Source organism: Manis javanica, chromosome 17 (genome assembly GCF_040802235.1).
Source record: "Manis javanica isolate MJ-LG chromosome 17, MJ_LKY, whole genome shotgun sequence".
Taxonomy (NCBI): domain Eukaryota; kingdom Metazoa; phylum Chordata; class Mammalia; order Pholidota; family Manidae; genus Manis; species Manis javanica.
The window spans coordinates 16,738,983-16,762,546 of NC_133172.1; the positions used below are offsets into that span (position 1 = coordinate 16,738,983).

The 23,564-nt window shown below is 36.0% G+C and overlaps 2 protein-coding genes across 15 annotated transcripts in view; one reads left to right on the plus strand and one right to left on the minus strand.

Annotated features, from left to right (window-relative positions):
* The window catches only part of ZNF829 (zinc finger protein 829), a 45,783-nt gene extending 40,591 nt beyond the window's left edge, over positions 1-5,192 (minus strand). For both annotated transcript variants that reach the window (XM_073226275.1, XM_073226274.1), the window contains exon 1: positions 4,209-5,192. In XM_073226275.1, the coding sequence (XP_073082376.1) occupies positions 4,209-4,241 (33 nt within the window). In that variant the 5' untranslated portion in view covers positions 4,242-5,192. The remainder of the gene's footprint in view (positions 1-4,208) is intronic.
* Positions 5,193-5,251: 59 nt separating this feature from the next.
* Positions 5,252-23,564, plus strand: part of ZNF568 (zinc finger protein 568) — a 32,859-nt gene continuing 14,546 nt past the window's right edge. The window contains exons 1-7 of one of the 13 annotated variants that reach the window (XM_073226231.1): positions 5,413-5,583; positions 6,563-6,633; positions 6,884-6,952; positions 9,670-10,063; positions 11,658-11,713; positions 19,995-20,121; positions 20,370-20,465. In XM_073226231.1, the coding sequence (XP_073082332.1) occupies positions 9,988-10,063; positions 11,658-11,713; positions 19,995-20,121; positions 20,370-20,465 (355 nt within the window). In that variant the 5' untranslated portion in view covers positions 5,413-5,583; positions 6,563-6,633; positions 6,884-6,952; positions 9,670-9,987. Of the gene's footprint in view, positions 5,388-5,410; positions 5,584-6,562; positions 6,634-6,883; positions 6,953-9,669; positions 10,064-11,657; positions 11,714-19,994; positions 20,122-20,369; positions 20,466-23,564 lie in introns of those variants that run through there. The other 12 variants (XM_073226237.1, XM_073226233.1, XM_017651717.3 and 9 more) reach the window with 12 other exon arrangements.

A 23,564-nucleotide genomic window follows, 5' to 3' on the forward strand; every position in this document is an offset into this window, starting at 1 on the left:
ATATGTTTGATCATATGGAAAATATTATTGATTGCATTAATGATTCATAAAATACTTTATGAAATAATTGATAAAATTTTGAAAACCGACAGCAGTGTTGGTGGATTTGGGTGAAAAAATTAACAACATATGTATGGAATGAGGCAATTGAAGAAACAAAGCAATTTACTCTCAAAAAAAAGACTGTACTAAAAACAATCTGGGATCTAGTATACTACTTGGCTCAGATCAACAGTATCTGCAAGGTGCTGACTGCATGGATATCAATGTTTTAAGAAACATTGTGATACAACTCTCACACGGACAGGAAGTAAGGAATGCAGTATGGGACATCTCAATCTATATTTACCTCAAAGAATTCACTAGGAAATGTCTATCAAAAAACAGCAATATAGGATTATTAATTATAAATATAGGAAAAATGCCAAGAGAAATAGAAAAAGAGTTGAAGATAGCCACCTGAGTGGAGTAAGACTGTGTATTGGGACAAAGCCCTGCTTTTTCATTAAATCTTGTAACATTTCTTGAGTTTTTAATGCAAAATTGTTTAAACACTTATTTAAAATATCACTATCTTAGATAAGAGCATAATTTAAATTTCTTGAAAAGTATAGATCTCTTACGACTGTTACGTAAGAATTACGCCCTGTTAACATAAATTCTTTAACTTTTATAATTTTACTGGTGGTAGAATTTTTAACAATAAATATTGCTGATAATGAAAATATTTCATTTCAGACATTTTGTTAAGAAATATCCTTAAGATCCTTTCCAGATATGGTCTTCCCTCCCGTACTTTGCCTTATGCATTTCTTCCATTTTGTTGTACCTTAGTTGTATCCTTTATAATAAAACTGATAGTAAATATAGTACTTTCTTGAGTCATTGAGTTGTAATAAATTACTCAACATGAATGGAGATTATGAGAATGCCTGAATTTGTGGTCTGCTGTGCATGAGTACAATGCTTTGGGGACACCCAAGACTCAGGGATGGTGTGAGTAGGGCAGTTTGTGAAACTGAGCCCCTTAACATGAGGGGTGTTAACTCTGAGTAGTTAGTGTCAGAACTGAATTGAATTGTGGGACACCCAACTGGTGTCCAAGAATTTGTTGTTGTTTGGAAAATGACATATATTTCCATCTCATAGAAGTCAGGTTACATCCCCTTCATCTTAGACCAACCAAGGGGACCCCCTTTGGACTGCAGGGTCCAAAGTGTAATACTGAGATTGTTTAGAATTTTTGCTCTGTTCCACGGAGTTCGGAACACACAGGGATTGGCATCTATTCTCCTTTATGGACTTCATGTGAAATGGAGGGACAATGTGATCCCCAACAAAGCTGTGGGTCACAGAATGCCCAAGTGTAAGACAGGTATTATAAGTAGCCATTTCAAGGAGATACACTGCCCACATCACAGGAAAATGCAATTCCAGACTTCTAGCAGGAACTGCTCTGAGAATTCCAAAAAGCACCCAGTAAGAAAATGATCAGTATTGAACATCCATAAAAGCAATAGAGACCAAGACTAAAATAACAGCACCAGTCAAGTAAGACTTCTCCTTACCTCCTCTTCCCTACCCCTGCTGCAATCACATAGGATCCAGAAACTGCCTACTGGGTGGGAGAAAGAGAAGTTCAGATTGAGGAAATGAAGAAGCTTAGCAAAGCCCCCTTTTCACTCTGCAAGCTTCTAGCTTAAAGCAAGCCTGAGCTCAGAGAAAAGGCTTTAAATGAAACTTACATATTATTACACTCAACTAGAAGCTGTAGTTGGTAAAATGGAACTGAACTTATCGCTGAAAACAACCAAAGGATATCAAACTGATCAAAACAATTACAGGGACTTCATAAGTTTTTATCCAGGGCAAAATAAAAATTAGCCCAAAGAGAGAGTTGAGAGTGGAAACTATGGGGAAAATAATTTCTTTTGCTTGCTTCCTATGGAGCCCTGCTTATTTTCAAGTGCTGGCTTTCCAGATATACAGTCATATCATCTGCAAAAAGTGATAATCTTATATACCTTTCCTACTTTTAACCTAATTTTTTCTCTTGTCTAAGTGTTTTGGTTAATACTTACAGAACAATGTTAAACAACATTGGTGATGGTGTATGTCCTTTTTCTGATTTTATGAGGAATGCTTCAAATATTTCCTGATTAAACATTAGGTTAGCCTCTGACAAGAAAATTCATTTTATTCCTTTTAAAATGTATTTTCTACTATAGCATACTTCCTCCCTGGAGTTATTTCCACTAAAATTAGGCAACAATCTTCACTGTGGAGATGATGAGTGTAATTAAAGGCTGATGGAAGAACGGAACCAGATACTCTGAGCTTTGGTACAGGGGAGGACTGGAAAGACTCGGCTCTCGCCTTAAGAAATTCAGATAGAAAGGCACTAAACTGAATAGGTTTGGGGAGACTGATTCTTAACCTGATTCTCTTTGCCTCTGTACCAAACACACATAATTTTTTAAACTAAGAATTCCAAATTTTTATCTTGAGAAAACACTATCCCTACTTGGAGCTCTCTACTTTTGGCACACTCTAGTTTTCAGATAAATCATAAGGTGAATGGATAATCTTATGATTTAGTGAGTTCCCCAAGATCAGAAGTGTTGAAATACAACGGAATATTTTTACTACTAATTGAGAGAAGAATCCAACTAGCTACCTGCCATGTCCTTCACCACCTCCTAAGAAAAGGCAAGGTTCCTCTGATAAATATAAACCCTAAAAACCAAAAAGAGATGAACAGACAAAAAAAAAGAAATAATGAGAAATTCTAACCTATGTTTAATTAGAGCCTGAGAAGAGTTAAGAGTGAATACAGTTGGGACAATTTTGAAGATAGATGAGGATTTCCTTGAACCAATAAAAGACACTAATCCACATTTTCAAAAATCCCAAGCAGATAAATAAACTTAGACACAATTAGACATATTATACTAAAATTACAAAAAACAAAAAAACTGAGAAAAAGTCTTAAAAGCAGCCAGAGGAATAAAAGCCAAATCATCTGCAAAGGGGGGAGGAGCTAGAACAATTATGACAGTGAAGACACAGGGATATACAAATAGATAAACAGAAGAGATAAAGAGTTCATAAACAAATCTGTGTACATGTGGACACTGGAAATACCTGCATTTATACACATTGGATGTATTTCCAGTAGGAATACAATGCATTTTCTAATATACGGTGTTGAGAAAACCGTTGAGAAACACGGTGTTGAGTATTTTTAAGGGGGAAAAAAACTTGATTCCCACTTTATACTATACATAAAAGCCAGTTAGAGGTAGACTGAATTTAAACACAGGAAAGGCAAAACTTTAGCTTTAAGCATAAATATAGAATATTTGCATGACAAAAAGCACCAACCAAAAAAATTGATGAACTTGACTATGTTAAAGTTAGGACTTCTATTCATAAAAGCACCTTAAAGAAGTTACAAAACAATCTAAATAGAAAAATATAATCAATAAAGGACCTACACCCAGATTACATAAAGAACTCCTATGAATCAGTAAGAGATCATTCAAAAACAATGGGTAAAAGATTTGAATAGGTATGTCACAAAAGAAGAAAACCTAATAACCAATGAACATAAGAAACTGTTCAATCTCATTATTAATCACGGAAATCCAAATTCAAACCTACTGTATATATATATGTGTGAGTATAAATAAATACATTAAGATTTCAAAGTCTGACACAACTGATTTGAAGAAAAAACCTAACTCATTCATACAAAGAAATAGTATCTTTGAAATTTGTATTTGCAGACTATTTGATGAGATCAGAAAATGACACGTTTTAGTGAAAATGTAAGATACAATACAGTAAATGAAGTATAATTTTGATTTTGGAAAAATAAAAATGTATCAACATATTAACACTAGTTATTTAAGTGATCACATTTATTTGTTGTTGTCAATTCTGTTTTTGGAATCTTGAGAATAACCATGATTTTATTTTAAAATCATAAATACGGCATTTAAAAGGAAAAAAAGTCAGCAAACATAAGTGGAGCCATTTTCCAAGTAAGTGAACACTATAGAGTATATGGGCCTTTTGGGCTTTAATACCAGGCCCAACTATCCTTTTTGCTAATGTATCAATTAAAGGAACCTATAATCAAGTTATGTGCCTTTATTAAGTATTAACTCTCAAAAGAAGGAAAGCAAAGAGGAAACCCAGCACACCTTGGACACTGTTTGTAGAAATTCATTATGCATTCTTCTCTTCTGTGTGCCTCATCTGGACAAGGGAAGAACTGGGAGAGGAAAAAAGTAATTGTGTGATACTAGGTTTTTCTTGTTGCCTAAAAGGTCAGACATCATCCCCAACCCCACTTCCATCCCCCATACAGGAAATGGGAGATCACAGGAAAAAGGGTATCCTGTCCAGTCCCAGTGTCTCAGGGATAAAAAGCTGAAGTCACTGCTGTTGAGGGTCACTGCTGTCGAGGGGGTGCAATCTAACCAAACCCCACAGAGGTTTCCTGGGGACAGAGTTCTGGAGTCGCAGTTTCACAACAGACAGGGGCCCCACACCCATTCACACAGTGCCACATACTTAAACAATGTCATACTTAAACCAAGGGGACACGCACTCCACACCCACACCCAGTCACACAACGGTAACACAGAACCACAAACCCACTACGGAACAGTTTCTTAAAACCGCAGGTTTACAATCACACACCACCACAGGGACACACAGACAACCTCACAATGAAAGGCACCCCAAATCCGCACACAGGTCGCAGTGTCACATTTCTCTCATAGACAAAACCACAACCTCCCTTCTTCAGGCCGTTCTGCCCGCACAGGCTAGGTACACTCCGCTCGTACCGGCTTCCGGTCTCCTCAACTTGGGCCTTCCCTGGCTCAGGAGTCGCAACCGCACAGCTGAGCGGGATCTCCCAGAGACCAGTATCTCTCACGGATCCAACGGTCCCGCCAGGCGTGACGAAACGTTCGAGTTTCTGCAGGAAGGGCGACTGGCCACCTGGCCCTCTGGGAAATGTAGTCCAGAGCGGGATCCAAGACTGATTCCTCTCAGCACCCTGCCTGGACCCTACAGAAACAGCCGCTCTGGCAACTCTCAGCGTCCAGCCGGGCCTCAGACTTGCGAGTAGCTGGAGACCCGCGCGCTCCCGCTGAGCCTTCGGCGCGGACCCGACTCACCCTCTTTCTCACGTAGGAAACGCAGACAGCGTCCTGGCCGGAAGTAGGGTTGGGCAGCGGGGCCTTCTGGGAGGTGTTGTATTCGAAGGCGGGAGCGGAGGGCTGGCTTAGCATTAACGGCGTCTGGCCCGAGCCTTATTGTGGGTCCCCTTCATCAGGCCCAGAAGCTGGAAGCGCATTCGGACTTTTCCGGTAGGTGACGCTACCGCGTCCTCCCGTCTGTGCGTGGGGGAGGGGCCTGAGCCGTTTTGGCAGCGGCAGTGCGCACGGCTGATGGGGCGGAGTCTTTAAGGAGGCCCAGCGTGCGTCGGGAGTAGTGGCAGAGCGGTCCTGGGGCTGGGAGTACATTCCTGAAGAATGATTGGAGTTGTTGGAACAAGAAACTGTGGTGGGAGTTAGTGTGTGCGATGATGATGATGGTCCTGTGTATGTGATTGTGATGCATGTGTTTGTGTCATGGATGATATTTGTGATTGTATATGATTATGATGACGTGTGGTGTTGTCTCTGTCACGAAAGGTCTGTGGTGAAGTGTTTGACATGTATAGTGGTTCTGGTTTTACTTGAGTTGATTTCTGTGTAGTGTTTGTAAGTTATGGTAACTGAAAAATGTATCTATTTAATTTCAAGTGGACCCCCCTTCCCATTGGCCTGTCCATCTCAGTCTTCTTTGCTGCTTTTTTAACCCGGAAGTTTTTGGCTCTGTTCTGTTGCTTGACAGTTTTCTTTGGTGATCTTTTCCAGACAAATCATCTTAGCATTTTATGGCTTGATCTTAACGCTGCCTAACAAACCACCACTAAACTCAGTGGCAATGTAGCAAGCGTTTATTCTCACGTACAGCGAGAGGTTTGCAGGTTCTCTGTGTTCAACTTACTTAGGCTAGGCTTGACTAAGTGGCTGGGCTGCAAGATGGATCCAAATCTACTCCACCTATGTTCCTTCTGCTGCTTAAAGTACGGTGGTTACCAGGACACGTTATCCTTGTGGGTCACCAGAGCATAAGACAGATCATACAAACACCCTTAAAACCCTGCCCCATAATGCATGATTACATTAGCCAAAGTAAGCTACATGGCTTAGTTTAGCATCAGTTACACCCACAGTTGGAGGGAAAGACAGTTAATGGCAAAGACAGTAAATGTATAATTCTGTTGGAGAGGTGGTGAAGAATTGGAACCCAGATTCCAATCTACCACATTAAGAAACAAAACATGCCTTTTTATCGTGAAATGCCTTTTAGTCCAGGTTCTTTTTTTGTGTGATAATATTGCTTTTCAAGTTTTGTTGTTATGAATATTTTACAGGAATTTCATCTTCCAACCATTTCATTTCCAAAAATTTCCTTTTCTGTCTTTGTACTCAAGGCCTGTCTCTTGTAAAGACCATACTACTGGGCTCTTATCCCTTTTCTTCTGTTTGACTGCTATTTTAATGGGTGAGTTAGTTCATTTATATTTATTGTCATTGCTGATAAAAAATTGTTTTATTTTCTGTTATGTGCAGGGTATTTTTATTGTGCAGGTTTACTTTATCCCCTCTTCTCTCTATCCCTTCTTCTCTCTCCACTGCTTTGGTTTCTATTCTTATCCTTGAATTTTTAATATGAATACTTAGCAAAACCCAGATTTAAATAAGAGTAGAATACTTGAACTCCAAATTACCCACCCATTGCCTTTATGCTTTAGGCTGTCTCTTGTAAGGAGCATACTGCTGGGCTTTTCCCCTTTTATGCTGTCTGACTGTTATTTTAATAGGTGAGTTTAGTTCATTTACATTTATTGTGATTGCTGATATAAATTTATTTTCTATTATGTACAGGTTTTTTATTATTGTGCAAGTTTACTTTTACTTTATCTCTTTTTCTCTCTCCACTGCTTTGATTTCTGTTCTTATCCTTGAATTTTTAACATGCATGCTTAACAAAACCCAGATTTAAATAAGAATTTAGAATATTGAACTCCAGACTACCCACTAGTTTCTATTTTGTTATTGTCTGATACATTTCTTTCTTCTAATTTTAAATGCCCCAAATCAGGAGTAGTAGTTCCTTTGTTCCCTCTCTCTTTTTTTTAACTGGGTAAAATACAGATAACACATAACATAAAATTTACTCTTAATATTTGCACCCCCATGTTCCTTGCAACATTATTTAACAGTAGCCATGATAGGGAAACATCTATCCTTCAGTAGATAAATGGATAAAGAAAATGTGGTATATACATAAAATGAAACATTTTTCAGCCTCAAGAAAGAAGGAAATCCTGCCATTTGTGATAACATGGCTGAATCTTGAGGACATTTTGCTTTGTGAAATAAGCCAGTTATAGGACAAATACTACATGATTCCATTCATATGAGATATCTGAAATAGACTCAAAGAAGCAGAGACTAGAATGGTAGTTGCCAGGGGCTGGGGGAAGTGGGAAATTGGGAATTGTTTTACAATCAGTACAAAGTTTATGTTATGCAAGATGAGTAAGTGCTAGTACAACATAGTACCTATATTAACAATATAGTATTATGCACCTTAAGATATGTTAAGAGAATAGGACTCATATTAAATATTCCTACCAAAAAAATTCATAAAACACAAAAGAACACAGTAAAATTTTTGGTGGTGATAGATATGTTTGATTATGCTCTTGGTATCCATTAAATGTGTGCAATATCAATTACACCTCAATAAAGCTAAAAAGAAAAACCCAAAATTTTACCATCTTAACTCTTCTCAAGTGTACAGTACAGTGGCATTGCATTCATATTGCTATGCTACTTCACCATCGTCATTCATAGAACTCTTTCCACTTGCAAAACAGAAACTCTGTACCCTTTAAACAATAACTCCCCATTCCTTTTATCCCCCAGCCCCAGGTAACCACCATTCTACTTTCTGTCCCTATGGATTTGACTACTCTGTGTATTCCATATAAGCTGGATCATACGGTGTTTGTCATTTTTGTGACTCATTTATTTAGTATAATGTCCTCAAGTTACAACCAGGTTAAAGCTTGTGTCAGAATTTCCTTCCTTTTTAAGGCTGAATAATATTCCATTGTATGTATATATCATATTTTGTTTATCCATTCATCTGTCAATGGACACTTGAGTTGCTTTCATTTTTTGACTGTTGCAAATAATGCTGCTATAACAGGTGTAAAAATACATGTTCCAGTCCCTGCTATCAGTACTTTTGGGTATATACCCAGAAGTGGAATTTCTGGATTATATGGTAGTTCTATTTTTAAATTTTTTGACCACCATACTGTTTTACATAGTGGCTGTACCACTTTATCAACATATTTTTGAGTACTTGCTGTCAGTGGCAAAAACACATAAAAATTAATCCCTGTTTTATGGAGTTTGTATTTGGGGATGGGCAGGCAATATGTATGATACATAAATTATATAGTGTGTTAGTGTTAATTGCCATGGCAGAGGGAGGAACTGTGTGTGGGATATTAGGAGTAAATCCCATGCATAGCACTTCTCAAAGTATTATATTATTATAATTGAATGTTTTGTTTTATTATTCTCATATCATACAGGGCAGGGATTAGTCTACTCTCTTATGTATTATTTTTTTACCCTTAATTTAGTAAAGGTGCAAAGCAGATGTTAAATTCATATTTCTTAACTTCATAGTCAGATTATTTATTCACTCAATATCATTGTAACAGGAGTGTAACTCATTTTAAATGAAGAATATGGGAATTCTAAATTGCAGCTCTTTTACCTCAATTGCTAAGATAGCTAGAAAATGGAATAGGTTCAGCTCTTCTAACCCAAATCTAATTTTGCTGCAAACTGAGTGTTATCTGACTAAACTTTGTATCTTCCACTGCATTAGGCTTACACCTTTATGCTCACATAAGATATTTGAAGAGCAAATATTATGTGAACATCAATATTGTAGTCACTTTGTTTCTAGACTCTTGGTGTCTCTATTGAGAATGTGGTTCAACCTGGGTTTCTGAGTCTTTGAGTTTTCCTTCAGACTCTGGCTGTGTCCATATTCAGCATCTCTGATCAGTGACTCCAGGGAATGTGAATTTACAGCAAGGAAGCTAATTTTTAAGGAGTATATTAGTTAGCTGTTATTGTGTAACAAATTACCTCAAAACTTAGTGGTTTAAGCAACAGTAAACATTTTCTCATAGTTTATGTGGGGAGTGACTTTGCTGGGTATTCTGGCTCTGATATCTCATGAAGTGCAGTTAAAATATCAGCAGGGATGCAGTTATTAGAAGGCTAGATGGGCTGGAGGATTTTTTTTCCAAGATGGCTGGCATGTTAGTGTTAGCTACTGGCAGGAGCCTCTCCTTATAGCTGGTTGAGTGTCTTCATGGAATGATGCTGACTTCCCTCAAAGTGCATGATTCAAAAATGTGCAAGACAGATGCTCCATTATTTTTATGTCCTAACCTTTGAAATCCCACACTGTCATTTATGCAATGTCCTACTGATTATTCAGGTCAACTCTATTCACTGTGAGAGGGGTATACAAAAAGCATGAATACCAGAAGGCAATGATTGTTGGAGGCCATCTTGACTCCAGTGAGAAGACATCAAGTAAATTGGATTTATATCATAAGCCCACACAGCCTGGCTCCACAAAAGTTAAGACAGATCTTTATGGAGATGCTTGAAGAGCAGGCATATTCCATGTGTCATGGAAGGAGACTTCCTGACGTGAGACCTCCCCCAGAGGCTTGAAAGTCCTGAGGAGTGGACCCTGGAATTGCCGGACCTGTAGCCTCTCTTAACCCTTCTGACCAGAGTCAAGGCATGAATGACATCTCATCCTTCAGAGATCAGCAGTAGCTGTGTGACAATGGAGCATTTGACCCAGATGATGGAAAGGAGAGGTGAGATGGCTCCGAGATGGACAGAATTTAGGGGAGAGAGGCTGTACATTTAGGGGAGAGAGGGGAGAGAAAGAGTAAAAAGTGTTAGGAAATTCAATACTCCTACCAAGTAAGTTTACATGGGTATTACTGGCTGTGCAGAGTAGATAGGCATTTGTTTTTTATTTTATTCACTTAACTATTGTTTGAGTTTTTAAAAATAAATGTTTTAAATGTAATTTCTATTTTTCTTAACTACATTTAGGTTTAAAAACAAAAAAACAAAAAATCTGGTAAATGCATAACCATAAACAAAAGTTTCCTATTCCATCCTTGACCATCCTTTGTTCCCTCTCCCCAGAGACAACCACTTTGAACATTTTTTTTCTGTATATTCTGGTATTCAGCTCCACTTCTCTTATAACATCCTCATATTGCTAAGCTTGATTTCTCAGTTTTAGGTGTTCTACTGACCTTTGACAATGGAGATAATTTATCTCTGTTTTTTACCTAACTCTTGTCGCTCTCACCCCCACCCCCACTCACTCTTCTCCTTGCTCTTCTTTCTAATATGGTGTTTTATCAGAGATTGAAGGTTGATCAAATGTCAGGATCTGTATTTGTTTTCTTATGGGTTTGTCAATAAGCCAAAAGTGCTTGTTGTTGTTTAAGTATAAGGCAGAACTCCTGCTTCTGGGAGGCAAACAAAGGATGGAAATTGGGGCCTTGTGGGGGCAGGGGACACACCTTGTCTTTCAATATGACAACTTTCACTTAATTCTATTTTCTTTTCCTTGCATCAATACCACCTTACATTCAGTCCTCTTTTTTTTCAATCTCACCCCAAACTCCTGCCTGCAGAAGTACCTAGTGCCTCCATTCCTGAGCCTTTCAATGATCTGCCATGGCTCCACACCCTAACTTAAACTCAATTTTCTGGTTAAGTTGGATACCAGTCATCTGTCTGCTCTTTAGCATCCAGAATTCTGTTGACATCTCTTATCTGCTGAAGTCTTCTATAATATTTGTCCTTCTGAGATTCAACTTTTTTTGCTCCTTTACTTTCATTTTGGTTGGGTTTGGGAGAGAGCAGAAATAAATATAAGTATTCAGTCTTCCATTTTTAATCTGAAGGCCCTGAATTTTTTTAGAGTGAAAAAAATCTTTTATTTTAAAATGTCATTAGAATCATAAATGCATTTTATTCAATCATATGAATGTTCCCCAATGCCTATAACCTCTGACTAAAGTTTTTTTCAAATTCTTTACAGTGCTTCCTAAGTGATTTAACCTTAGATCTTTGTGGTATTTATTAGTATGTACTTCAGATAAATTGCCTATTAAGAATAAAATAGCATGATGCTAGGGAAATACTATATTATCAGTAGATTCATTGGGCACCCATATTTAGTCCTCCAGAAATTTACATTGACTCTTACATAATTGAATTAATCATCCATGTATCTTTCCGGGTCTCTGTAGCCTCGTGGCAGTTAAAATGTCTCAGTTCTCTGAGGATCACTACCCGAGATCTTATAGCCATGTACTACTGAAGACTTCTATATCCCCCTTTGTGGAGCTCTGAAGTAAATCTGATATATTTCTCTTCCCTCAGCTTGGCGTTCTCAGGACTCTGCTCCTTTTGAAGAGGAGGATATGACCAGATCTCTTGTACGTTTTAAGCATTTTTTGTTTCCTGCATTATTTTGCAATATAGTTGCAGTGGCTACCTTAACCTACCAGTACATTAGAAAAACTGAATTGATGAAAATTTAAGTGAGGAAAAATAGATACGATCAGAACCAGGTAAAATTTGGGATATGGCTCTATAGAAACATGTCCACATGGAATTATTAAATTGAGTTCAAATTTGAATATGATGTGGAGAAGCAAAAGCAAATTGGGACACAAAGTTCATTCCACAATTTGCACTGTGTATGAGGAAAATGCTTATAGTAAAGGAAAGAAAAAATTACTCATTGTCACCTAGGCCAAAAAGAAATTTCAAAATCATTTCATAATTCTTATTTTAAACTCAGTTTTTTATGTCTGCCTTGGTCAAAGATCAAAAACTAAAATTATCTGGAAGAGTAAATGGAGCATGTCTTTCAAGTGATCCTACATATGTATTTTTTTCAGTTGAGAACTTTACAAGTTGAGCTGAAATGTATACTAATATTCTATAGCAAAATCTTTTAGTTCTGGTATTCATAGCTGTCTGTATCTTTTTTTAATGTTCTCAGAAGATACAGTATTTTTCATCTTTTTATAAAATGACTGCTCTTGATTCATTTTTGTTTTCAACTCTGGAATCCCTCACAGTCTATTTTAAATATTTGCCACTTCACTGTCACTTTTTCTTCAGCTCATGTTTCCCATCCTGAAACACACACTTCTTTTGGCCATATGATCATGTAGCTCATTCAGTTATTTGTCCTTTTGGCAGAGTGGTTCTCTGGACCCATACAGACTTGGGTTCAAATCTTGGCTCAGTAACTTACTAAATGATTATAGGCAAGTTTCTTAATCTCTTTGGCCCCAGTTATGTCATTTGTAAATGGGGATAATAATAGTACTTACCCCATAGGAATGTTGAAAGGGTTAAGTGCACATAGTAAGTGCTACACAAATGGTATTTTATAATAGTTGGCTATATAAATCTTTCCTACCTGAAAAGGTCTTTGGATGTGTATTCATTGACCTGCCTTTTTAGTTTAATATGTGAAACTTCAATATGATAAGGTAAAAGAGAAGATGCCTGATTGGGGCTTATGAAATTAATCCTTCTCTTCAGTGAAACTACATAAATGCTGTAATAAAGCAAAACTGGGAATAGTTTTTGTAATACATATAGCAAAAATATACTAACAATTCTTCAAAACCAATAATTAAGAAAATAGAAAATTGGGTGAAGAACATGAAAAAGCATTTGGAAGAAATGCAAGTGGCCAATAAATATTGAAAAATAATGTCACAAAGAAACAGACCATTCAGATTTGCAGTTACATTTTTTTTAGGTGTATGAATTGGTGGGTAATGGCTATCTTTTTATGAGAGATTCTGAATAACTAGTTCACACATGCATTTTCTTTACAGAATAAAAAGCTGGAAGTTAAGGAGCTGTGATAACAGGTCACTCTTTAACTGTCAACAAACTCATAACAGTTCCTTTCAGATACGAGAGCCAGATGTTTCAGTTTAGACTATCAAATAGAAGTGGACAGCCTGTATTACTGGGCATGCAGTCCCAAAGTCATTCTAGAATATAGATGAAGTATATTCCATGGCAGCTTTTATTTCTATATGAATACATTACACAGCAGCTAGAAAAATTCTCTATAACAAGTATAATAGTTTACTGAGTACTTTGTGCCAGGGGTCTTGCTTATTTCATGTAACCATTATCAGCAGCTTGTAAGGTAGATACTATTATTTTAATTTTTATGGAGAAGGGAAGTGAAGCACAGAGGTTAAGAAGCGTATATAACTTCATGCATCAAGTGTATATAAGAAAGCCAGGATTCAAACCCATGCAGATGACTCTAGGACCATCTACAGTACTCCATGGTACTGTACAGATTGAAGCCAACTCATGAGGCAAAATTGACAAATTTTGCCAACTGACCGTTTTGTCTTTTGTTAATCCTTTTTTTACTTAAAATAAGGGAATTTTAAGAATGCCTTCTTGAGCATTAAGATTTATACATACTATCTTCTAATCTGTCACTTATGTTATCATGTGTCTCTTTTATATAGACACTGGAAGTTTGCATAGACACTGGAAGTTTGGATAGTACATACTTAGCATGATAAATATGTGCATACAATAAGAATTCAGTCAAAATTAATATACAGTATCAGTATTTAAGAGTTTTTTATTTTATGAGTTGCCAGTTTTGGTCATTTCTAAGATATTTTTCCTAATATTAGGTTACAGAGGTAGTCTCTTCCTCATTTTTCATATTTAGTCTTTAATCCAACAGGCATTTTATTTTGTAATAGCTTTTACAAAGAGCAATTTGCTGATAATTCTATAAGAATTATTTTTGCATGTGGAAGACCAATTGTCGTACTAAATAGGTCTTTTCTATGCTGTCTTTATCATATATACATGCCTTAATTGTTTCTAGGCTCTATTAGGTTTATCTATATCTGTGCGTGTGTGTGTGTTTTTACATTGTTTTATTTACTATAACTTCATAATAACCCTATTTGCTGGAGCAAGGATTTCCCTACTTCCCACCACACACGTTATTCTTAGTTTTTCAAAAATTTCTCAGCTGCTTTGGGTCCTCTATGCTTGGATTTGAATTTTAGGATGAGTTTATCTAGTTCTAGGGAAAAAAATTTCTGTTGGGATTTTAATTAAACTTGCAAAGAATTTATAGGCTAATTAGAGAAGAATTGAATAAAATGGTTTTTCTATCACAAAGATGTTTCAATTTAAGGGAACTCATAAATATAATTCACCATATTAAAAAAAATAATAACCAGCTTCATTCAGCTGATAAATTTTTTAAAACCAGAATTTGAGATTTTAAAAGGACTTATTAAAAGGAGCAAAAGGACACTTCCTTAACATATTTTTTAAAAATTATTCCTTACAATAAACTAAAAGCCAACACCATGCTTATTGGGGAAAATGAGACATTGCCACTAAAATCAAAACATGACCAGATTGCCCATGCTACATTTATTTACTTTAATTCTATGTGTGTAGGCATATAGAAAAGAAAAAATAAGAGAGAAAAATTGGGAAGGTGCGTACAAAATTATGATATCTAGATGATACAATTATGTGTATGGGCAGCTGAAGAGAAATGAAAACTCAGCCCAATATACACACAGAATTAATATACAAAAATCAATAGCATCCTATATATAAACCACAAGCAACTATAAAATAAAATGGAAGAAAGATGTTAAGAGTAGGGAAAAAAGAACCAAAGAAAGAAAAGTATCTGATTATATGGAAGGGGGAAAAAAAAAAACTTTATAATAGTCCTGAGACCTAAAAAAAGATTTAAATACATTTTTAATATACACTTTTTTGGGTAAGGTCCTTCATTATTAAATCAATATAAATTCTTTTTGAATTAATCTTCATATTTATCTGAATCTCAATAAAGATTCTAAATATTTTTCTTAGAATAAAGCAAGTCTGTTCAAGCTGAGTATTAGAATACCTTTGAAAAAAAATGTGTAAAATATCCAAGAAAAAGTATGAAAAATGTTCTGTGTCATGTTCCAGGTTTTTAAAGGAATATGTAATATTTGTGTTTAAGAAAAAAAAAACTTTTACAAAAATTGCCAGTCAGCACAGAACATCTTTATACCCTTATGTAAACTTTGTTATATTTTAAAAAGGTTTGTCCTTGATAGTATCTTAAAAATGAAGGTGAGGAAAGTGCTGTTATACCATCAAAAACTCTGGAAGCATTAGGCTTCTTGCCAGGGACAGAGGGTTCTTGGTTCTGTCTGACAGGAGGAAGAATAAAACTTAGTGAAAACCTGTGAATTTATGTTTTTTAAGGTTCTGCTACTTATGTGAAATTTAGAGTCAACATCTTAGGAAAATAGAGTCTTTATTATAAAGTACTGATTTATCATTTTATACAGTCAAAAACTAACCCATATTTACTTCTAGGTCTTCTGTTACTTGTTTTATAGTTTTGGTCAGGAATGAGTGATTTATACTCATTTACTAGAATTAGTGGAAAAGATATTTTAATGCTAGTGTAAAATTGTAACTTCTTTAATGATTTTTCACTGTATTTTCCTTGTGGTTGCTCTGAGGCTTATTGTATACATTTTAGCTTCTCAGATTCTTCAGATTTATGCTAAGTTCCAGTAAGATATATAGAAATGATACTCTGATGGAGCTCTAGTCCCTCCTCCATTTTTTGCTACCATTATAGATATTATGCGTTACTATAATTGTTACTGCACTGAATGTTATTACATCTATTAAAGAACTTGAGAAGAGAGAGGAGAGCAAGTATATATTTATAATGTTGTATTTTTATTCCTATTTACCATTTCTGGTTTTTGTCATTTGTTCATATGGATCGGAGTTACCATCTGGTATTGTTTGCCTTACTCCAATACAGCTTTGTTTTCAAGATTTTCCCTTTTGTCTCTGGCTTTCAGCATTTTTGTATATGTCTGGGTGTGGGTCTGTTGTGTTTATTTTATTTGGAGCTCATTTAGTTTCTTAGATTCAGAGATTTATGTTTTTCATCAAATTTGGGAAGTGTTCAGTCATTATTTCTTCAAATGTTTTTCCTACACCTTTCTCTTTCTCTTCACTTTCTAATACTCTAGCATGTATGCATGTTAGGTGCACTTGATGACCCACATTTCTCTGAGGTTCTGTTAATTTTTCCTCATTCTTTTTTCCATTTGGTCATCTATGCAGTTTCTATCAGCCCTTTTTCAAGTTTCCTAATTCAGATCTACTGTTGAGCCTATCCAGTGAATTTTTTTACTTTGGTTAATTTTCTTTTTCAATTTCATAATTTTTGATTGGCCCTCTTTTATAACTTTTATTTCTTTATTGATTTACAGAGAAATTGATTATTGTCTTTATTGAGACATTATCATTATACCTTCCTTTCTTTAATCATGGTTTCCTTTAATTCTGTATCTATAATGGGCTGCTTTGAAGTCTTAGTGTATTAAACCTGACAAATGAGCCCTCTCATAGGGAGTTTCTGTTGTCTACTTTTTTCCCACAGTGTTTGGATTTCCCTTTCCTGTTTCTTTGCCTGTTGTAATTTTTTTGTTAAAAACTGGACATTGAGGTTATATATTGTAAGAACCCTGGACACTGACTCTCTTCCCCCTTTTCTAAGACTTGTTTTTACTGTTGCTTACTCGTTTGTTTAATGACTTAACTAGATTATTTTAGTGAAGTCTGTTTCCCCTGTAGTGTGATACTTTCAGTGTCATGCCTCAGAGAGCATGGCCTTGGGCATGTGTAAAGTCACTCTATGATAGCAGTGGTTTTAACGGTACTCTGTGATTGTCCATATCCTGGATCTCTATTTTAAGGGTTTTTTGCCTTGTTTGATATCACATCTATTAACTGCCAATTGATTGCTCTGTTGTTTTTGACCATGACAGGGGCATAAATTGCTCTATCATATGATCCAGTTAATTTTCAGGCACAGGTATTTTTTGAGGTCAGTCTTTGAGGTTTCTTCTGACTTCTTTCTTTTTAGTTGTCTTTATCACTTGTTCTCTCTGCAGATTGGCCTTTGCTTTATCTTGTTCTTAATTAAAAGGAGCTCCCCACCTCTGCTTAATTATTTACCACCAAAACCTCCTGTTTCCAAGTATGCCCTTAAAAGTTTGAACTTTGCGCATTCTGTTTCAAATAAATCCATTTCCTTTTGGGAGAGCTTTTGAGTTCTTTGCACTTATGTACTGCATGTCCCCCTGGACAGAATTTTTGAGCTCTACTCTCGGCTCTTGGTGAGATGGTAGCCTGTGTTCCTCTTGATGTGCCTGTTTTGGTGTAGAACCTCTGCCCTTAAAGTGAACTGGGATAAAGGCAATTGGTGTTCCAATATTCTTGGCCTGCCACAACTTGGGTAGAGCTTCCACTAGAGGAAAAGAGCCCCTGACTACTTGGCCACGCTCACTGGGAACTTAGCCTCTTCAGTTGAGTTGAATGGAATGAGAATGCTGAACATCTGCCCCTCCCAGGGAGATGCCATATCCCTTCACTGGTAGCTAAGAAAGGGAAAAGCCCTATCTTCTTAGTCAGCCTACCCAAAATGGAACTTCTGTCAAGCTGAGAGGTAGCAGATGTGATTAAATACTATAGACTATTGCAGTTTTTACCAAGTTTTAGTAGATTTTCGTGAAAAAAAGTTTCTCCATTGCTGTATGCCCTTAGAACGATTTCTAGAAACTTAAAATTTAAAAACAAAAACCAAAAAAATTCCTTCAGTTATGTTTGTTTTATAGATCCATGGAGCACCTCATGCTGCTATTTTAGAAATAGAATGCCTCTCATAACTTTTTAAATTTTAACCATACTGTCTTGTATTGCATGTGCTTTTTATATCCCAAGTATGGATCATTGTATTTTATTATTTTTCAAGAAATAAGTAAGTAAATTTACCTACTTTCTTAATTTAAGCTGGGCAAGTGTTTATCTTATTTATTATAATGGTCACAGTATCTGTTTCTGGATATGGATGTGTGTGTGTGTGTGTGTGTGTGTGTGTGTGTGTGTTTTAATATTTTTTTAAGTGTAAAATCAATTTGTTTTTATATTTATCAAGTTTTACATAGTAGATAATTTGCTGCAAAGTTATTTTGATGATTATTCCCTCACTCTTCACCTAAAATCTTGACTATTAGATTTTGTACATTCATTTGACAAATTTGATTAATGACAATATTGGATAGTAACTGCAAAAAATAGTCTGTTTTTGTTCATACATTGATTAGTGAAATCATTGCACCAGAGGCCAGTTCTCTGCATCTGGTTTGGTCTTCAGTCTTCTTTCCCACTGCTTCCTCAGACTTCTCTCTGCTTCTCCAAGTCAGAGTGATAGACCATCATCACTGCTTTTTAATTTTTTTGTCATGATGTTTCTCCCTTAGCTTCCCATCATTGATGATTTCACATGCTTTCAACCCAGCAAGAAAGGTTGTGAATGCAGGCCTATTTCCGTGTTCAGTTGTCTCATGAACTGAGGTATTTGTGGGACTCTGAGACTCTTCCTGCCGGCTTGAAGAAGTATAGTATGTGGATAGGAATGTGGGTTCTGGGGCCGCACTGCTTCAGCGGATTCCCAGCTCTACTGCAGAGTAACTTTATGATCATACATAGTTACTCTGTACCCCGGTCTGCTTACCTTTTAAATGGGTGATAATAGGCTACTTTGTGGCCTAATTAGAGGGATTAAAAAGTTAATATATCTAAAGAAATTATAACAGTGCCTTCCAATTAATAAGTCCTCAATAGATGACAGTGATGATAATATTGATGGTGGTAGTGAGTGTATCATAGAGATAGTTTCTCAGGAACATAAGTGCAGTTCAGCTTTTGTTGATTTCCATTTGTATTTCCCATTTTGTCTATCTTATCTGTACTATTTCTTAAATACATTTTCCCAAATGTGTGATGTATAGGGGTTTTTCTTTCTTAGAGCCTTTGTAGATGAAGATCTTCCCTTATTTCCAAATATGAAAATTAAATTTTTAAATGGGAAGGAAGAGTTTAGATATATGTGATCAAATAACATTCTTTCTGAGAAATTTTCACTCATTTCTTGCCTTCTGTTACACCACTCTCATGGTTTTAATTCTAATCTTTTGATTTTAAAGAAAACAAATGAACGAACAAAAACCTGAGTCCTGCTTTAATGCTTAACTGTTAATTCTGTCCTTGGCCCTTTACCCCATCATATTATGTTCTCTACAACCTATGTCCTTCAACTTTCTTTATACCTCTAACTGCATAGTGGACATCTTCATCTCAAAGTCCTATAGAAATTTCAAATTTTGCCCAAATTTTCACATCTCTTCTCTTGCCTTTTGCTTAATTTTTCCACCTCCCCCTTTTTCCATGTTCCCTTTCCTACTAGATCTCATGATCACTTAGGCAGGTTTTGAGCCAGTTACCTGTGACTCATGTCTGACTTACATCTATGTCACAAACAAGTACATGTCAATGACAACCATCTCCATTTTCCTGCATAATAGAAGACAAATTCATAAGTTTACTGACCCAGTGATTAACATAATCTTACATGATATTTCTATTATGATTCCCACCACCACCACAGTATAATATAAGATTAGGTAAATATGACAATAATAACACTTTTTAATAAACTCTGATCCCGGGATACCAGCTAAGTGAGTTCTTACATGTTTTGACCACTGTGTCTAATTTTGGTGACTTCATATTAATTAGGGTTGTGATTTACAGGAAACAGTGACATTTAAGGATGTGGCTGTGGACTTTACCCAGGAGGAATGGCAGCAAATGAAACCAGCTCAGAGGAACTTGTACCGGGATGTGATGCTGGAGAACTATAGCAACCTAGTCACAGTGGGTAAGGGTAACTTTGTAATTTTACACAGAATTCCTTTCCATGTTTGAAATGCCGGATGAATCTAACTTTCCCTTTCTTCACGTGATTATATGTACTTATTTTCAAGGTAAAGGCTAAATACTTTGTCTCACTGTGAAAGTTCTCTGTCCTCATCTTTCGTAAACCCTGAAGCCTCCAGGACTCAGTCCAAGATCAGGGTAGTTGTATCCAGCATTAACATCCAAGTCTTTTTCTGTTTCTCATAATAGGCTATCAAGTCACTAAACCAGATGTGATCTACAAGTTGGAGCAGGAAGAGGAGCCATGGGTGATAAAGGAAGAAGTGATTGGGAGGCATTGTCCAGGTGAATAAGTGAAAAGGCAGCTCTGAATGACAAAACCACATGACAGTTGTTCAGGGGGATTGATACCATTTGACATTTTACAAGATTTCTTAAAAGCCCTAGTCTTCTAGAATGACAAATGGTATGAATGGATGGAATATTGTTAGGTGTCCAGATGCTCTTGGAGCTATCTTCCTCTTTCAAATTTTAGAGGGTCAGTAGCCACATCTGATAGCAGAATTCCAACACTCTCTAATTAATTTACAGCCTTACCTTCAGGGTTATTGTCCCTCTCTATGAGTGTGAAACTCTCTTTCCTTTGGGTTTTATTTTCCTATGCATTATTTCATAGATGTGTAGAATTTTTAAAACATATTTTTTTACTCTTAAGTTCTTTCTAATTTCTTTCCAATTTCAAAAGCCTCAAACGTGTTTTGTATTCACACTTTCAATTGTACTTGACAACCTTTGCAATACCACGCAGCTTTAATAGTTTCTGGCTTAGAAATTGGTGCCTCACTGCTTCCACCTTCCATTTTTTCAGTTTTTTGAAAATATAACTTGTGCACTTCGTTAAAAAATATAAATAGTCCAAAAGATACATTGAAAATTGAGTGTCTGTCTTATCTTTGGCAGGCAGGCAGTCCCATTCTTTCCCAGTTTCATACACTTCTTTTTCAGAGTTTTCCTGGCTGTTCTTGATCGTTATTTTACCATATGAAGTTTAGTTTCAACTCTAATTCCAGAAAAAAACCTGTTGGAATTTTTATTGGGGATATTTTATATATAAATTAACTTTCAGAAATTTGACATCTTTATAATGTTGAGGTTTTCCTATCCAAGAGCATACTGTGTCTTAGTTTAGATCTGCCTACTTGTATGTCCTTTAGAAATGCTTTCCAAATTTTCCCTTTATATTTTTGTCCTTTCCTTATTAAGTTCATACCTAAATAAAAGAGAAAAAAGTCAGTACTATGCGAATTGGAAAGAAACCTATAAAACCATCTTGATTTTAAGATGATAAGATTGTATCCCTTGGAAAGCACAAAATAATCAACTGAAAAAGTGCAACAAATAAACAGAATCCAGTGATTTGGTAGGACATCAATTAACAAAAATCAGTAGATTTCATGTATACTTGAACAACCAAGTAGAAGATAAAGAGGAAACAAAACCACACTTAGAGTCAAAACAATAAAATACTACTCTGGGCATGGGCATGTTACAGTGTACAAAACAGAATCCTGTCCTCGTGGAGCTTAAAATTTAGTAGGAACTAGAGCCCATGCAGTTTTGCACTTAGGAAAATATCTTTTCTTTAACCTTTGTATTTGGTTCATAGTTGGCTATGTATAAAATTCTTTAAGCCATACTTTCTTTCTGAGAGGTTTTTGTAGATAGTTCCTTGAAGACTTGAGATAATCCTCCCCTGTATCCTAGCTTCAAATGTTCCTAGGAAAAATCTGAAGCCCAGTTGTTTCCCCTCCTAGGTAACTTCATTTGTTTACCTTGGATGCCCATTGGTTTCTTTTCTTTAAAGCTTTAGAACTTTTTGAGGCCTATTGATCAGTCAGTACAAGTTCCTTTCGATTGTATATTCATGTTTTTTTGGTTCTTGTAGCATCATTGTATCAATCTGATCTTAGTTCCTTTCACAGTTATCATTACTCATCTTTGAATGAGGTTATTTCTTGCTGAACTCACCATATTCGGGAGAGTGTTAAAGATTGTCCAAAAACATATTCTGAGCTAATAGGAAGCCTTTGTTACTCATATTGACTCCCTTTATCCTAGAAGGTTCTGTGTTGAGAGTTGGTTTGCCCTTTACTTCTCTCTAAACAGAAATGATCAGTTCCATGCTTCCTTTAGCACTCAGTATCTCTTCTACAGTCCTATGCCAACAGACTGCTTACGTAAGAATAATGACTATTTGTAGCTCCTTGTTTCCTCTACCTTCTCTGCCTTTTGAGAGGGCCAGTTGAAGACCATTATGTTCCTGCCACTAGTCTCAACATGTCTGGATCCCAGTGTTGCAAAAGATGACTCATTCTGTCTATAGGGCATGACTTCAGTTTTGGAGAACTCTGTTCACTGTGCTTTCTTTCTGAGATAAGAACCAACAGCCACTGTATTTAGGTTTCTTCCCTATCTGGTCCAAACTATCCTCTGGTCTTTCCTTACATTCTGGAACTTAAGTTTAGCTGCCTTTGAGTTTCATTAAAGGTGTATTTTCTTTTTTGTTTCTTCATGTTTGCAGAGTTGAGAAGACAGATGTTTAATTTGACCATATGGGAACAAGAAGTCCTCTATGCTATATTTGATCCCATGAATTACCCTCCTTGGAAGTGGTTTTATTTGCTTCTCTCTAAGAGATTCTGATTTCTCCTGAGTTCCTGTTTATTGTTTATTTCTTCTTTATGAGATGTCTCTTACATGATATTTCTCCAGCCCTCACTGGACATTTCCCAAAACAGTTCTAAATCATACATAGAAACTCCTTCTTCCTTTATGAACCTTCATAATACAGGTGCATTCCTGCCTTTAAATCAGTACTTAACTCCAGAAATGACAACATTGGAATATGTATCTTTAATGTTTCTAGTATTAGGAAATTCTTCACATCTTTGTTTTTAACTGTGAGTGTTCTTAGTTGTCCTGGTTCTAGCAGTTATGTAACTTTCCAAATAAATGGTCCTCAACACTTTCCAGCTATCACAGATCTCCCTCGTCTCTGAGATAGCTTTCTACTTTATATCTACCAGAATGATTTGGAGTCTGAAAATACATTGTCTTATATATGTTTTCACACTTTGATGCCTGATACTTAGAAAGTCTGTGTCTTACCCTTCATGTAAATGATAATGAATTGATTAATGTAGAGCTATATTTGGGGAGATTTTTCTTACTGCTTTTGTTGTTTTAAAAGATTTACTTGCAGACCTTCAAAATAACTGCAGAGGAATTCATGTTAGACTATAAAGACAGGGCAGAGCTACATGAAATATTGTTGAAATCTTAAATTACATGTGAAGCATTTATTCAGTAAATGAGTGAATCAGAAAATGCCTTAAAAGTTTTAGGAAAAGAAAGGACTATAGAAGGAGTGACAAGATTAAGAAG